A 13,950-nucleotide genomic window follows, 5' to 3' on the forward strand; every position below is an offset into this window, starting at 1 on the left:
TGAGTTTTTGTAACCAAATTTTCAAAGGTCATTCAATGAATGTACAAATGTATTGGGGTTTAAGAACTGTGCCCCTCATAGAGGAGTATAATGTTGTGGATCCTAGTGACTGCAGCCACAGATGTGTTCCAAAACTTCCAATATCTGTGCTGCAGCTTATCAACACAGGATGAACTGTTAGTACACCATATCTCTGTCTTGGTGTCTGCTCATCATATCGTCGTCGTCGTCGTCGATCTACTCATATCTGAGTATTCGTGACCTTTCTGATGAAGTTTCTCCACTCATGTCGATCTGTGCTTTGGTGTAACAGCTGTAAATTGACATTTTGGTTAACTAAACAATTCCATCTGTCCACCTGAGTCTCTGTCTTCCTCTGCTTCTCTTCCCTCAACTTTTCCGAACATTATCACTTTCTCTAGATTGACTCCTTCTCGCCTGGCAACATGTCCAAAATACTGTAACTTCTGTTTCCTCACTGAGTTGATGAGTGAGACTTTCTCTCCTATTTCATGCAAGGGCATAATAACAGAATACTTTATGCACTCTCTGATTAGGGTTAGTGTTTAGGGTAAGGATTAGGGTTAGGGTAGCAGCTGTTTTATTTAAACTCTCACTGTTAGTGAAAGTACCCATATTAGTCAAAAGTATAGTGCAAAGCAGAGAGTGCAAAGGGTCATTTATATAGTCTAAAGAGTTATGATTAAGGGCATTTTACATATAGGATTAGGGAAATGCCCAGCAAACACAAAACGTTTTCGACATCATTCGCAAAAGGTTATAAAAGGTTGTCAGAAAACGTTTAAATGTCGGGTTATATAAAGGGCATATTAAGAGTATAAAACGGTTTAATAACCTTAAAAAACATTTTTTGATAATCTACTGCTCAGCAAACAAAAATGTTTTACAGAAAACGTTTAAATGTCGGGTTATATAAAGTGTATCAAAACGTTTTAATAACATTCCAAAAACATTCTTGAAAACTTGATACAAAACATTCTAAACATAATGTTATTTTGGGGTTGAAAAAATATTTTGCGAAAAATGTTTGCCCAAAATATTTTCAACAACGTTTTAAAAACGTTTTCAAGACCTTTGTATAACCCGACATTTAAATGTTATTAAAAGGTTTTGAAAAAAACATTTTAAGAACATTTCTGTGTTTGCTGGGTTCAAACATTTTAACACAATGTTATTTAAGTATTGACACAATATTTGGGAAAAATGTTTGTAAAAATAGTTTACAATAACATTTTTTGAAAACATTAAAAAATATTGTTGTAGTGTGTTTTCATACAAAACGTTTTAAAACGTTATCATGACCTTTATATAACCCGACATTTTAACGTTATTAAAACGTTTTTACCTAAACCAAAAGCCAAAATATAACTTATTTAAAACGTTTTTAAAACGTTTTTGTGTTTGCTGGGTGGTTAGTTTAGGGTTATTTTTATAGTTAAGTGTCAGGTTAGGTATTTGCTTTAAAAGTTATCAACGCTGCTGTCAGGTTAGGTATAGGGCTTGTAGGTTATAGCAGGGATATTTGTCTCATATCCCTGGTTATTATAGTTAAGGTGAGGGTTAAGGTAAAGATTCATAATTATCCTTATTGGTTTTTTGGACTAATGACACTTTGTATTAACAAGTTGTAACTGATTTAAGTACTACCCATAAACCATTGAAAAAGTGCTGTAACCTGGACTTAAATTACCACAGTAGCTTGCAAATGCCATTGAATTCTGTGCTGAAACCCTAATCTCAAATAGGGTCAGTTTCTTGAAGCATGGCTAGTGGTCAGACTTCCTAATCCATCAGACTCTCAGCCCAATTAGTCCTATGTACCAGCGCTTACAATTTCACAACATATATCACCTAGAAAGATAAATCAATAAAACAGATCCACATTGGTAGGGCTAGCATGCTGGCTTAGGAAGCCTGACCACTACACTAGCCAAGCTTCGAGAAAACTTACACATGGTAAACTCCCACACCTCAGAAGCCCATGAATGGAATGACTATAGAATACCTATGGCACTGTTAAAACGCTGTTTAAAAGTTTAAACAGCACTGATTTATAACAGGTGAACTGAAGAGCCCATTGCTTAAATATAATTAAAAACATGTTTAGAATTCTTAAACAATATTTTAAGCAACTGGCTGTTCAGTTCACCCATTAATCAGCGCTGTTTAAATTTTTAAACAGCATTTTGAACAGCGTTTGAACAGTGCGCCTTTAAATCATCCTGTGATGTTTGAGTATGATCAGTCTAGTCAATACAAAGAAGTTTGTATCAGTCACAGCTATCAGTCTATAAAATTCAATCTTCTTGAAGATAGAGCATGTCTTCTTCAGTTTCCATGGTCATGATAGTTGTGGTTATTACAAATAACGTAGCATATCCAACCACAGTGAATTGAGGTTTCATGCTGAGCTTACCTTCAACGGTGCCCACTCTCTTGGGAAACCTCTTTGAAATACGTAAGATCAATGGTGGTGGTGTGTATGTATAATAGTTTCATTTTCGTATCAACATAGATTGCATTCTAGAGGTGCTTTGTGTCATTTTGTAGGAAGTTATGTACCTCCATGTAGTTTAACAAGCTAGTGGTCATGGTGCACACAGCGAAAATATCTGACAGTTTACTCATTTATTTGGCTTAAGGGTACTACACCCCTGCCCAATTTTGTGCCTATTTTTGCATTTTTCTCAAAAAATTATTGTGCATTGGTGACAAGTAAGATATGTATATTATAGGGGCAAGGACTAATTAACAGGGGACAATGCAATCAGTGAAGACTAACATTCAAATACGAATTTATCCTTTGCAAATCATACATTATTGCTTTAATCAAAGATATCAGGAGGCAGCCACAGTCTAGTAGCATATCCCTTGCATTTACCAAAGCTCGGACAGCCGGCATTTGAAATGTTATAGACTTGTTTGCACCTTGTTATAATGTTGCTAAGAGATATGACAGAATATGAAACTACATCAGGATTTGATGTTGGTGAGATCCAGTCCCCCGGGGGCCCTCAGTGGCTACCCGTGCATATATTGCTTTCTTTATTTTTGCTAGGTATGTCGTCATGACGGTGAAACCTTTTTTAAAGTAATTTATTTTGTGAAAGACATGAGACTGGAAATGCGTGTCAAAGGTAGATGTCCTGGTAATGAAGGTAGAAATCTTGGTACAGGATTGGGTCTGCATAATTATGTGAGGCCAAGATAGAACTTCTCTTTAAAAGCAGGAACTTCTGGATGTTTAATTTGTAGTTTGACAGATTGAATGCAGGAATCATGAGTATCTGAAGTCATGAGTTCCAGGTTCAAAAGATAGTTTGGATTTAAAGAGAGAAGGTTAGTAACTTAGTTAATAGTGTTGATGAAGAGTTGTGACAGAGATGGGTACTTGCTTCAACCTGTTAGCATTGTTCCAAATCAGTAACATGTGCAGGCGCGTATGTTTGCACTTTGCAGCTTCGTAACTTTGGCCGCCCCATTTTTGTCACCTTGCTATTCACCTGAACACAGGTGGAAGGCAGCCCCCTTTGATGTCTTTCCAGCATACTGATCTCCAGAAATGTTAACATTTACACATTCTCCCCCTGAATGTGACCTCATCCCATTGGAGACAGCAAGGTCATTGTCATTGGAGATGCTGATGAGTGGCATGATCTTTGATATGAGTTTGCCTATAAATATGCATCTATATGAGATATACAGGGATATGCCAGATGTGCTCTTCCATCAAATGGGTACTTTTGTTGAGAAATCCTTAGATAGGGATCAGATTTTGTGCTGAAAACACCTTGGACATGCATGGTCTCCTTTTAAAATGTGTCCAGGTTGCAAAAAGTTCAGTAAATTTATTCATTTTTAAAGCGAACATCCTAAAGCTAAAGTTATGTATACCTATTATTTCAAATGTTTTTGCACCTCAAGCTGTACTCACCATCCAAAAATTAGTCACCCAGTCAACACAAGACTGGCCATAGCTTGACCCAAATATCCTCAGGTATCCACTTCTCGAATTCTGTCACAAATAATAACCCAGTTTCCTATTAAAATAATCCATTTTTATTCCTCTATTTCCTAAGTAATCACTTACAGTTCGACTAGTTCTTTCATTTATTTTATATCATGTGCACCTAACCTGTGTATAACATGTGAATTGAGTTTAGGAAATATAATTTGCTTCATGTGCTGTGCATTGTTGACAAATCCAAAGATTTTGAGGATCAAATGCACAGACCCATGGTATAACCAGTCATGATGTATTCCATATTTTTAGGGTAACAAGTTAAGCTTACCAGATAAACATACTGGTCATGCTGATGTCTTGTGCATTATTTTATTAAATGTTCTGGTTATCTAGGCCTACTGGGTGATCCAAAAAAAACCAAATATTTCTGCTAGTCTTTATGTGCTCAACATAATGCCTTTTTAAATGGGCATTTTGTGATCCCTACAATTTTCTCCAAATAAGTTGAGATTTTTGTACCACCAGAAACTTCTAGTTACATAATTTTTGTGTGTAAAACCTTTCTTACAGATTTAGTTCTTTGGCAAAAATATCGTTAAATTTGTATTTATGTTCTGTTGACAAAACAAAATTACAGCACAATGGCCTATAATGGAGCAATGTAGTATACATAATCAATCATAACTTGTAAACACAAAATCTGAATTCTTTCAAATTCTAGAAACCTATAAATGAATTTACCAAGTACAGGTGACCATCGTGAATCTATATGAAGCGCCCCCACATATCAGATATTGGGGATAACGACGTCCAAGAGAATACTGGACGAAAGCTTCCATTCTTGGTAAGCAATTAAATGTTGTGAGAAATAAAATGGTAAAACATATATTCTAAATCATTTGCTTTATTTGCTTTATTCTTTTAACTTTTCAGACCGAAGTGGACCATGGCATTAGCCGCCCAGGTTCTCCCTGTGATGGACCGGTTATTCTATACCAAGGATGAATGCATCATGGATGCTGCTATTGAATTGGTTCAAGTTCTTATCAGGAAATTTGGAAAGGAGATAGAGAGGAACCATAGTGGAGGTAAGACAACTGCCATTAATTCTAAATCCATTCTGTAAAGTATTATCAAGGGGACTTAATATATTCATTATGTGGACAGTGCCTTAAAAAATCGAAGCAGAAAGACATGTGAATAAACCAAAATAACAGGTCATATATTTTGTCATCCTAATCTTTCACCTGTTGTAACCAGTCAATAGCACTTAGCCGTATTGTGCTGGGTATTGTCACTGGTTAAAACAGATGAAAGATTAAGATACCGATTATATGACCTGTGATTTTTATTTTTTCACAGGTCTTTCTGCCTCAATTTTAAGGCACTGTCCACATAATGGGATATATTTTTCAATACAAAAGTGTCTCACTGGAATTGTTCAAAGTAGCACCTGCCTTGGGTTGTACTTTTTCAATACAAAAAGTGTCCCGCAGGAAATGGTTTAAAATGGCACCTGCCTTGGGTTTTACAAAAGTATCCCACAGAAATGGTTCAAAATGGCACCTGCCTTGGGTTTTACAAAAGTATCCCACAGAAATGGTTCAAAATGGCACCTGCCTTGGGTTTTACAAAAGTATCCCACAGAAATGGTTCAAAATGGCACCTGCCTTGGGTTTTACAAAAGTATCCCACAGAAATGGTTCAAAATGGCACCTGCCTTGGGTTTTACAAAAGTATCCCACAGAAATGGTTCAAAATGGCACCTGCCTTGGGTTATACAAAAGTGTTTCACAGGAATGGTTCGAAATAGCACCTGCTTAACCTTTTCAATACAATAAATGTCCCACAGGACTGCTTCAAAATGACACCTGCCTTGGGTTATACAAAAGTGTCCCACATGAATGGTTCATAGTGGCACCAGCCTCGGGTTTTATTGCATAATAAGTTTATACATTTTCAATACAAAATGTGTTTGGCATGAATGGTTCAAAATGGCACCTGCCTTGGGTTTTATTGTGTACCTTTTTAATACAAAAAGTGTCCCACAGGAACAGCTCAAAATGGCACCTGCCTTGTGTTTTATTGTGTACTTTTTCAATAAGTGGCACCTGCTTTAGGTTTTACAAAATTGTCCAACAGGATTGGATCAAACTGACACCTGCTTAAAACTGCTTGAATTTTACAAAAGTGTCCCACACGAATGGTTCAAAATGACACATGCCTTTAGCCAGTGTCAGGAATATGAATAAAATTAAATCGTCGGTCGCAACACATAGTGGCGTACGTGAAGGACAAAATACGTTTCCGATCAAAACGTTTTTGAAGGATATGCTACTAGTAACGGAGTCGATACTCCTCCACGGTGTATCTCTCAGTGGCCCGATTCCATTTGTAATTGAAGTTCAAGGTTCAAACTATTAAACTGTATCTTTAATAGTTAACCAGGAATAACTATTATAGGATAATGGCTAGCTCTAAACCTATACGCCACTATGTGAAACGGAAAATTGTGAAAATCACTCTACGTCACTATGTGTTGCGACCGACGAAATGGTGTAAACTCTTGGAGCTCATCATTTGGTACACAACTTCACAAATTCATTTGTTTTGAACAAATTTCTTCAGACAACTTTATTCATCCATAATGGTTGAAAATGGCACCTGTCTTGAGTTTTACAAAAGTGTCCCACAGGAATGGTTCAAAATGACACCTTTGGCCAATGTCAGAACTTCACAGATCCATTCGTTTGGAACAAATTATTCAAGACAACCTTGATTCATCATGTTCATGAGTCATGTGAAAGTACCATGTCTCAACAGATAACACCTCGTTCAAACATTTATGTTATATTTAGGTCTTATAATTTCAATTCATATTAGCAAATTGCCCGGCAAATTGAAAAAGGTAATCAAAGTAATTCAATTAATTCATAGTGAGAAAAGATGATCTGTGCCAACCAATTTATTTACAAGTAATCTATCCCTAGTACTTTATGATGGAAATCACTGGACCAACCTGTATCATTAAATTTTGTAGACAACTTATTTTGACAATATGGCAACAGGTTAACCTGACAATATTGCAGCATTTATAACCGTGATTGTAGAGGTTATGCCTGTGAAGTCCCCAGCAAATACAAAACGTTTTCGACATCATTCGCAAAAGGTTAGAAAAGGTTGTCAGAAAACATTGAAATATCGTGTTATATAAAGGACATATAAAGGGTATAAAACGTTTTCATAATATGCAAAAACATTTGTTGATCACCTACTAGAAATATTCTAACACAATGTTATTTTTAAATAACACTTAAAAGTGTTGACAAAATATTTTGCAAAAAACGTTTGCAAAAAAATATTTCACAATAACATTTTTAAAACATTTAGAATATTGTTGTAGTGTGTTTTTATACAAAACGTTTTAAAACATTAAATGACATTTAATGTTATTAAAACATATTTATCTAAACCAAAAACCAGAATATAACATGTTTAAAACATTTTAAAAACATCTGTGTTTGTTGGGTCATGTCTACCATGTTGTTGGTATAGGTCATTTTTTGCCGAACATTTTCAGCTCATTAAAGTTAATGCCAAGTCATTCTTTAACTCTAAATGAACCCTAAATCAAGGTGGCTCAAGTAAATAGGCTCGCCCTAAAGTAGGGTGCTAATTTAAGCACCTTTACTAATATCACAAGGTGAAGATCCTACAGGTGTGTTCTGCACAGGTAAAGGAAGTGTATCCTTGCCTTGAGTTCATACTATCCTAGCTTATCCTATCCTTATCATAGCCTGAGGTGGTACTGGATAGGTGTGGTGTAGCTTCAAGAGGAAGTTATTGTCTCTACAGCGTGTAATCTAAGCATAACATTGAAGCAATTAAAGAAGGGCCTTTTCATTCAGCCTGATTCTAATCCAACCAAAATTTTAAGCTTGGAGAGCCAAGGCTCATCTTTTGAAAGCACAAACTTTCATGGGTTTAGCTGGCAAATATTGTACAAATATAACATGTAGCGTGAGTCATCCTAGGGGGGCACTAACCATGCTAGGGAAGGGGGGGGGCACCAGGCATGTGTCCTAGTCTGATGCTACATCATTGATATGTCAGTAGCCGCCTTAGCTAGTGTGTGTGTATTCAGTGGGGTTAACTTGTTTTAATTTTGTATTGTGTCTTGGTGGTAATGTCAACTATTCAGAAGTTGTCACACCAAAGACACCAACATGGCTACTCGTTTCTTCACATGCGTAAGTGGTGCATGTAGCCAAAGGAGGTTTATGTCAATCTCTCCCATATCTGACAGCCAGTTGGTACATCATCACCCATTGCTATTTCACCAGTACATTTTGATTAAAACCAAGAATTTCCAAAAAGTGACGACACCCTTAGCAACACCTTTTAAAATAATAGGCATAGCTGTCCAATTCTGGAGCGGGAGAAATACAAAACATCAGATAAAATCAGTTTCAGCATTGTGCTATAATTGGAAACAAATTACGCTTTTTACTTTTAATATAGGTTTTGAGATTAAACCAAACTTCCTGTGTGCACAACATGAACATGAAACATTCTTCTTTCCTTATCCAATACATTCTGTCAATCACCCCATTACGTGCCAATGTGACATGTTGTCATCCTATGATACTGAAATTCTGATGATAACATTCTGAGCTATGATAACCTCATTCCCAGTGGCAAAGTTCAATGAAAGCCATAATATGTGAATTCTATAAAGAAAGAATAGATTCTGATAGGGAGCAGCATGGCATACTGGTTAAGGTCTTTGCCTTGGTGTGAGAGGTCCCGGTTCCATTCCCTGCAGGACACCCAAAAAATGAATGAAACCGGGATCCCAGGTTTATTATAAATCAATCATGCAAAAAGTAGAAATTCAGTAAAAATTGAGGGCGTTCCTGTGGAATAAATCACACATTATGACTTTAATTATGAAAAGTCCAAAATTTGACGTCATGTTGTCGAACACAAACTTTTTGTGCCCAAAACATCCAAAGGTCATTCTTTGAGTGTAGAAGCATTTTGGGGTTATGGAACTGTGTCCTTACAGATTGTCATGTTTGAGATCCCAGTGTGTGTAAAGGTCATTCTTTGAGTGTAGAAGCATATTGGGGTTATGGAACTGTGTCCTTGTCATTGTAATGTTGGAGAACTTATTGTAACATTGTTCCAGAAAATTATATCTGTGTTCCATCTCTTAACATGTTTCCAAAGTTTGCAGGCAATTTGCCAGAGATGCTATGAGCCATAATGAAATCATTCCTGATGCCACAGTTCACTAATGTCCATTTAACAATCAAAGCTCAAAATCTGACCTCTAGTTGTGGAGGATGAGGTTGTGTACCCAATATATTGAAAGGTAATGGTGTGCATGTGGAAGTGTATTAGGGTTATTGAACTATGCTTGAAGGATGCACATGTTTGGGATTCGTAGTGAGAATCAACCGACAGTAACTTGGAAATCCTTCATTGTTTAGAGTAAGAGTTATTTGGAAATGGAGCATGAAGGATAGAGTAATTTCCTTTCACCTTTTTGGACAGTACAAAGCATGTATGGCCTACTGTTCATTGTTGTCATGCATCTTATGTTTAGGACTTTTTAGGACATCTGTTTGCATGCATGTGCGACATGATTACTACATTGTGTTTTAATATAGATACACAGCAAATCACATTAATTTTTAGGAATGTAATTGAAGGTTTCAATGTGGTCACTATTAGACAAGTATACATTTTTACACACTTTTGTCATGATTATTTATCATGCGCTATGACTGTCTTCATAATAACTTTTTAAAGAAGTCATCTGGACACAGGGCAGTTCCTTATCTGTGGTGGCCCTGAAAAGAGCTGTTTATAGTAGGGTGGCCTGTGCACACTTACTACTTTTGTCTGGATTAGCTCTGATTTTTTGTGAATTTCAAATGGAGTCGCCCATTTAGGTAACCCCATTTGATAATCACACTCCCCATATGAATTTCTTGAGCCATTATTGTCCACCTAACACAGACAGTTAAATAGAACCTAACAGTCTTATGCAGCTATTGATTTTTATCTTGTTTGCACAAGTACTTATATGTTAGTGTAATTTCTATTGTCCTTCCCTACCATGCATGCACACACATTTTGTGCAGATGAAAAACTGCCGAAAAGTTTTAAATTCCATTATTTCCTTATGTTTTATGTGAGCTATTGCCAAGAAAATTACAGAATATTTTTCTGAATACCTGTTGTCTATGATTATGTATTTTATTTATCATTAGAGGTAAAATATCTCAATAAAACAAGCGCTTAAACTGCACCGGAAGTCTCTGAAATTGGAGCTACTTTGTGTACAGTTCAATGGAAATTTTTTGGAAGTCGGCAACTCAATATCTGGGTGAAAATGAAACAGAGGTGCTGATTGGAAGTAGGAAAATAGTTACGGTAGTAAATTTTAGCCAATCAACACAAATTTAATATAGAATTGTTCAGCACAAGACAAGGTTATCAGTGGACTTTCTGTAATTTTCATAGCTTGTGTGGTTGCGAAGTTATGATGCTTGGTAAACTACGTGAGTGCAAAATTTAGATGAAAATTCTCAAAATAGCAGTGTGAAATGTCATCATACTGCTCTGTTATACTTTGTTCATCACTCATTTTACGGTTTTAATTTATTTAATAAAAATATGATTTATATATGATAATTTAAAGCAAAATCTAAGCTTTCTAAAGCTGTTTCTGTAAGCTGAATATGTTACTTATAACTCCAGCGCTGATCGTTGGAAGAAAAAATTGCTCATTACGGCCTATCTCTCACTACACAAATTTTGTGCATTCAGCCTTGCAGAGTAACTTGATGCTTATATGGACACAAGAAATCCATATGGTGTAGGAGATTAAGATCATGTCTTCCATAGGAGGTTATGGATTTCAACTGGAATAGCCCTTTTAATCAAAATTTTGTGTTACTTCCCATGTTATCTATAATTGTCTCATCATCTTCGTAAAGACACAGGAAAGATAACACATGTTTCATGCAATCAAATTAGAATGAAGTCAGTATTTCAGAAGAAGAAGCATATATTGTTGGCAGTATAGTGAGTTAATCGATTAAGGCAGCACTGCATAAATCAGCTCCCTTATTCACAATTGTTGGGGTAATTTTTCAAAATATTATCAACAAAATATTTAATTTTGAGTTGTTCTGATGGAGCAAATAACTATCCATAGTATTCAGTAATGAATACTAGTATTCAGTAATGAATACTAAGACCCCGGTCACACGTGCATGTTTTTACCAAGTAAAGATGGTCGGACCATGGTACAGGTAGTGTGTGACCGCACGGAACCATGGTCAGACTATAGTCAGACCATCTTTCCCTAACTATGCTAATTAGCATAGTTAGTGCCCAAGTTACTATGGTCGGACCATAGTTAGTACAAAAAACACCTGTGTGACCACAATGCGTCATCCGATCATGCATTTTAGCAATACTTTTGAATGGCAGTGTAATTAGCATACATTATTGTATGACTGTGAGTAATCATTATCCAACTACAGTACACTGCAGTGTGACCGTACATTGTTTAGTTAACTATAGTTGGACCATGGTAAATAAAACGATGGTCAGATGACGCAATTATGTACGTGTGACCGGGGTCTAATATTTAGTAATGAATACTAGTTAGTATTCAGTAATGAATCCTAGTACTCAGTAATGAATACTAATATTTAGTAATGAATACTAGTATTCAGTAATGAATACTAGTATTCAGTAATGAATATATTCGCAATAAAATTGCGAATATATTCATATTCGCAATGTTATTGCGAATATATTCACAATACTAGTTACTGAATACTAGTATTCAGTACTGAATACTAGTAATGAATACTAGTATTACTAGTATTCATTATGACAGGAACTGTCCTGTTTAAGGTAAGTCCAGATGACTTCTTTAATGAATACTAGTTAGTATTCAGTAATGAATACTAGTTAGTATTCAGTAATGAATACTAGTTAGTATTCAGTAATGAATACTAGTTAGTATTCAGTAATGAATACTAGTATTCAGTAATGAATATTTTCACAGTTCACAAGTGGGAACACCATGGTGCAGTGGTCTAGACTTTGACTCATAATCGCGAGGTAGTTTGAGGTTGTGGGTTTGAATCCCTGTGGCATACATGTTGTGTGCTTAGGCAAGGCTCTTCTCCTTATTGCCTCTCCCTACCCAGGTGTACAAATGGGTACTGGCTTTATCCAATGCCGGGAAGGTATCAGACTCACTGTGGAGGATTGTATCTATCCCCCCAGTAACAATATATTCTGGCCTAATCGTGTCAAAGATCTTTGTGAACACAGACCCCTAATATGTTATAGCGATGAATTTTGATACATTTTTAAAAATAAGTAGTGACAATCAATTTAGGGTTGCTGCTAAATTACACTCACATACTTAAAAAAAACAGGCCTGAAATATTTCAATTATTTATTGAAAATAATAATAAAATTCAGCGTAACCTTAACTTTCTGGCATATACATATCAACACGTCCTTCTTAAAAATCATGTTGTTTGAGATAAGAGTATGTTAATTAGGAAACACCTACTCAGAGTCCATGATGAGAGATATTGGGAACATTATAAGAGGTGGCGACATTGCAAACTCAAGTGTGAATGTTTAAAAAGTGTACAGAACATTCGCTTAAAAGAGGATTGCTTATTGAATGATCCACATAGGAGAGTAGAATCCTGACTCTCTTTACAAAAATATTAGTTATTTGAGCTGAATCTATGAACTCTTAACCACCAATATTTATAATTAATGTATACCGTAAAAACTCGATAGTTAGCATATGTGCTTACTATCGAGCGCTTTTAAAACATGCAAACATGAAGAGCCCTGTAAAGGGTTTTGAGCAAATCATTGATACATATAGTTATATACGAACAAGTAAACTTGCAAATGTGTGTCTCAACCCCATTAGCTCAGTTGGTAAAGCGATGGACTTTGGTAAAATTTCTTGTTTTCAAAAGCGCTTGATAGTAAGCACATATGCTAACTATCGAGTTTTTACGGTATTCTTCCACACAATTCTTCTGTCAAACAACCACAAACACATACTTTCATGGAAGTATTTTTAAAAAGACTGCTCCGTCATCATTATTGAACACATCCAAAAACCTAAGGCAAAATGCCATGAATTTAGGAAGTGGTCTGTTTATGTTGCTATCAGTAACATATCTATCTGTTCACAAGTAACTCATCTTTTCTTTTTTCTTCCCTTTCTCACATTTCATCCATTGCTACAGGATTATTCCGCACACGTTACCGTGACGATTGCCGGACCTGTTTCCTGTGGCTAAGCAAGCTGTTTACACGGGTCAGTGACCTGCTGAAGAAAGAAGCTCAGAAAGAGGAAGATCTAGATAGCCTTTTGCACTTATCTTTGTTGAACTCGCTTCAAGGAGCTCTGCAACCATTCTGCCATAGATCCTCACGATTGACGCTACTCAAAGACTAAATGTACCATGGATGTATAGTGCTTTGACCAGTCAGACCAGTGTGCTATATTATATTTTATGATTTACATGGTTATTCCAGAGTATGAATAAGGTACAGGTTTTGCTGATGATAATGAGAATAAGACAGCACTTTCTTCATTACTGCCCGGGCATTACTGTTACTATGAGCAATGAGCTATTTGTTGAAAAAGCCCCAAAAGATCATAGGCTCTAGATAGTCACTCTTTTGCACTTATCTTTGTTGAACTCATTTCAAGGAGCTCTGTAACCATTCTGCAATAGATCCTCACAATGGACACAACTCAAAAAGTGTGTTTCTTCTGAGCAATCGGTTGACCGGTAATGCAGGGTGATGTGAGGAATATGTTGCAACGGCCCCAATAGAAACAGATCAGGTGAAGGGAGATGAGAGTTAACTTTGCCATCAACCATCTC

General features: G+C 36.1%; 1 protein-coding gene across 1 annotated transcript; it reads left to right on the forward strand.

The window, feature by feature from the left end:
• The first annotated feature begins 4,924 nt into the window (after positions 1-4,924).
• LOC140159113 (uncharacterized) lies at positions 4,925-13,655 on the forward strand. The gene is made up of 2 exons (XM_072182465.1): positions 4,925-5,073; positions 13,303-13,655. Exons 1-2 carry the CDS (start codon positions 4,932-4,934, stop codon positions 13,512-13,514), a joined length of 354 nt encoding a protein of 117 aa, XP_072038566.1. The 5' UTR covers positions 4,925-4,931; the 3' UTR covers positions 13,515-13,655.
• Positions 13,656-13,950: the final 295 nt, after the last annotated feature.

This window comes from Amphiura filiformis, chromosome 8, assembly GCF_039555335.1.
Source record: "Amphiura filiformis chromosome 8, Afil_fr2py, whole genome shotgun sequence".
Taxonomy (NCBI): Eukaryota; Metazoa; Echinodermata; class Ophiuroidea; order Amphilepidida; family Amphiuridae; genus Amphiura; species Amphiura filiformis.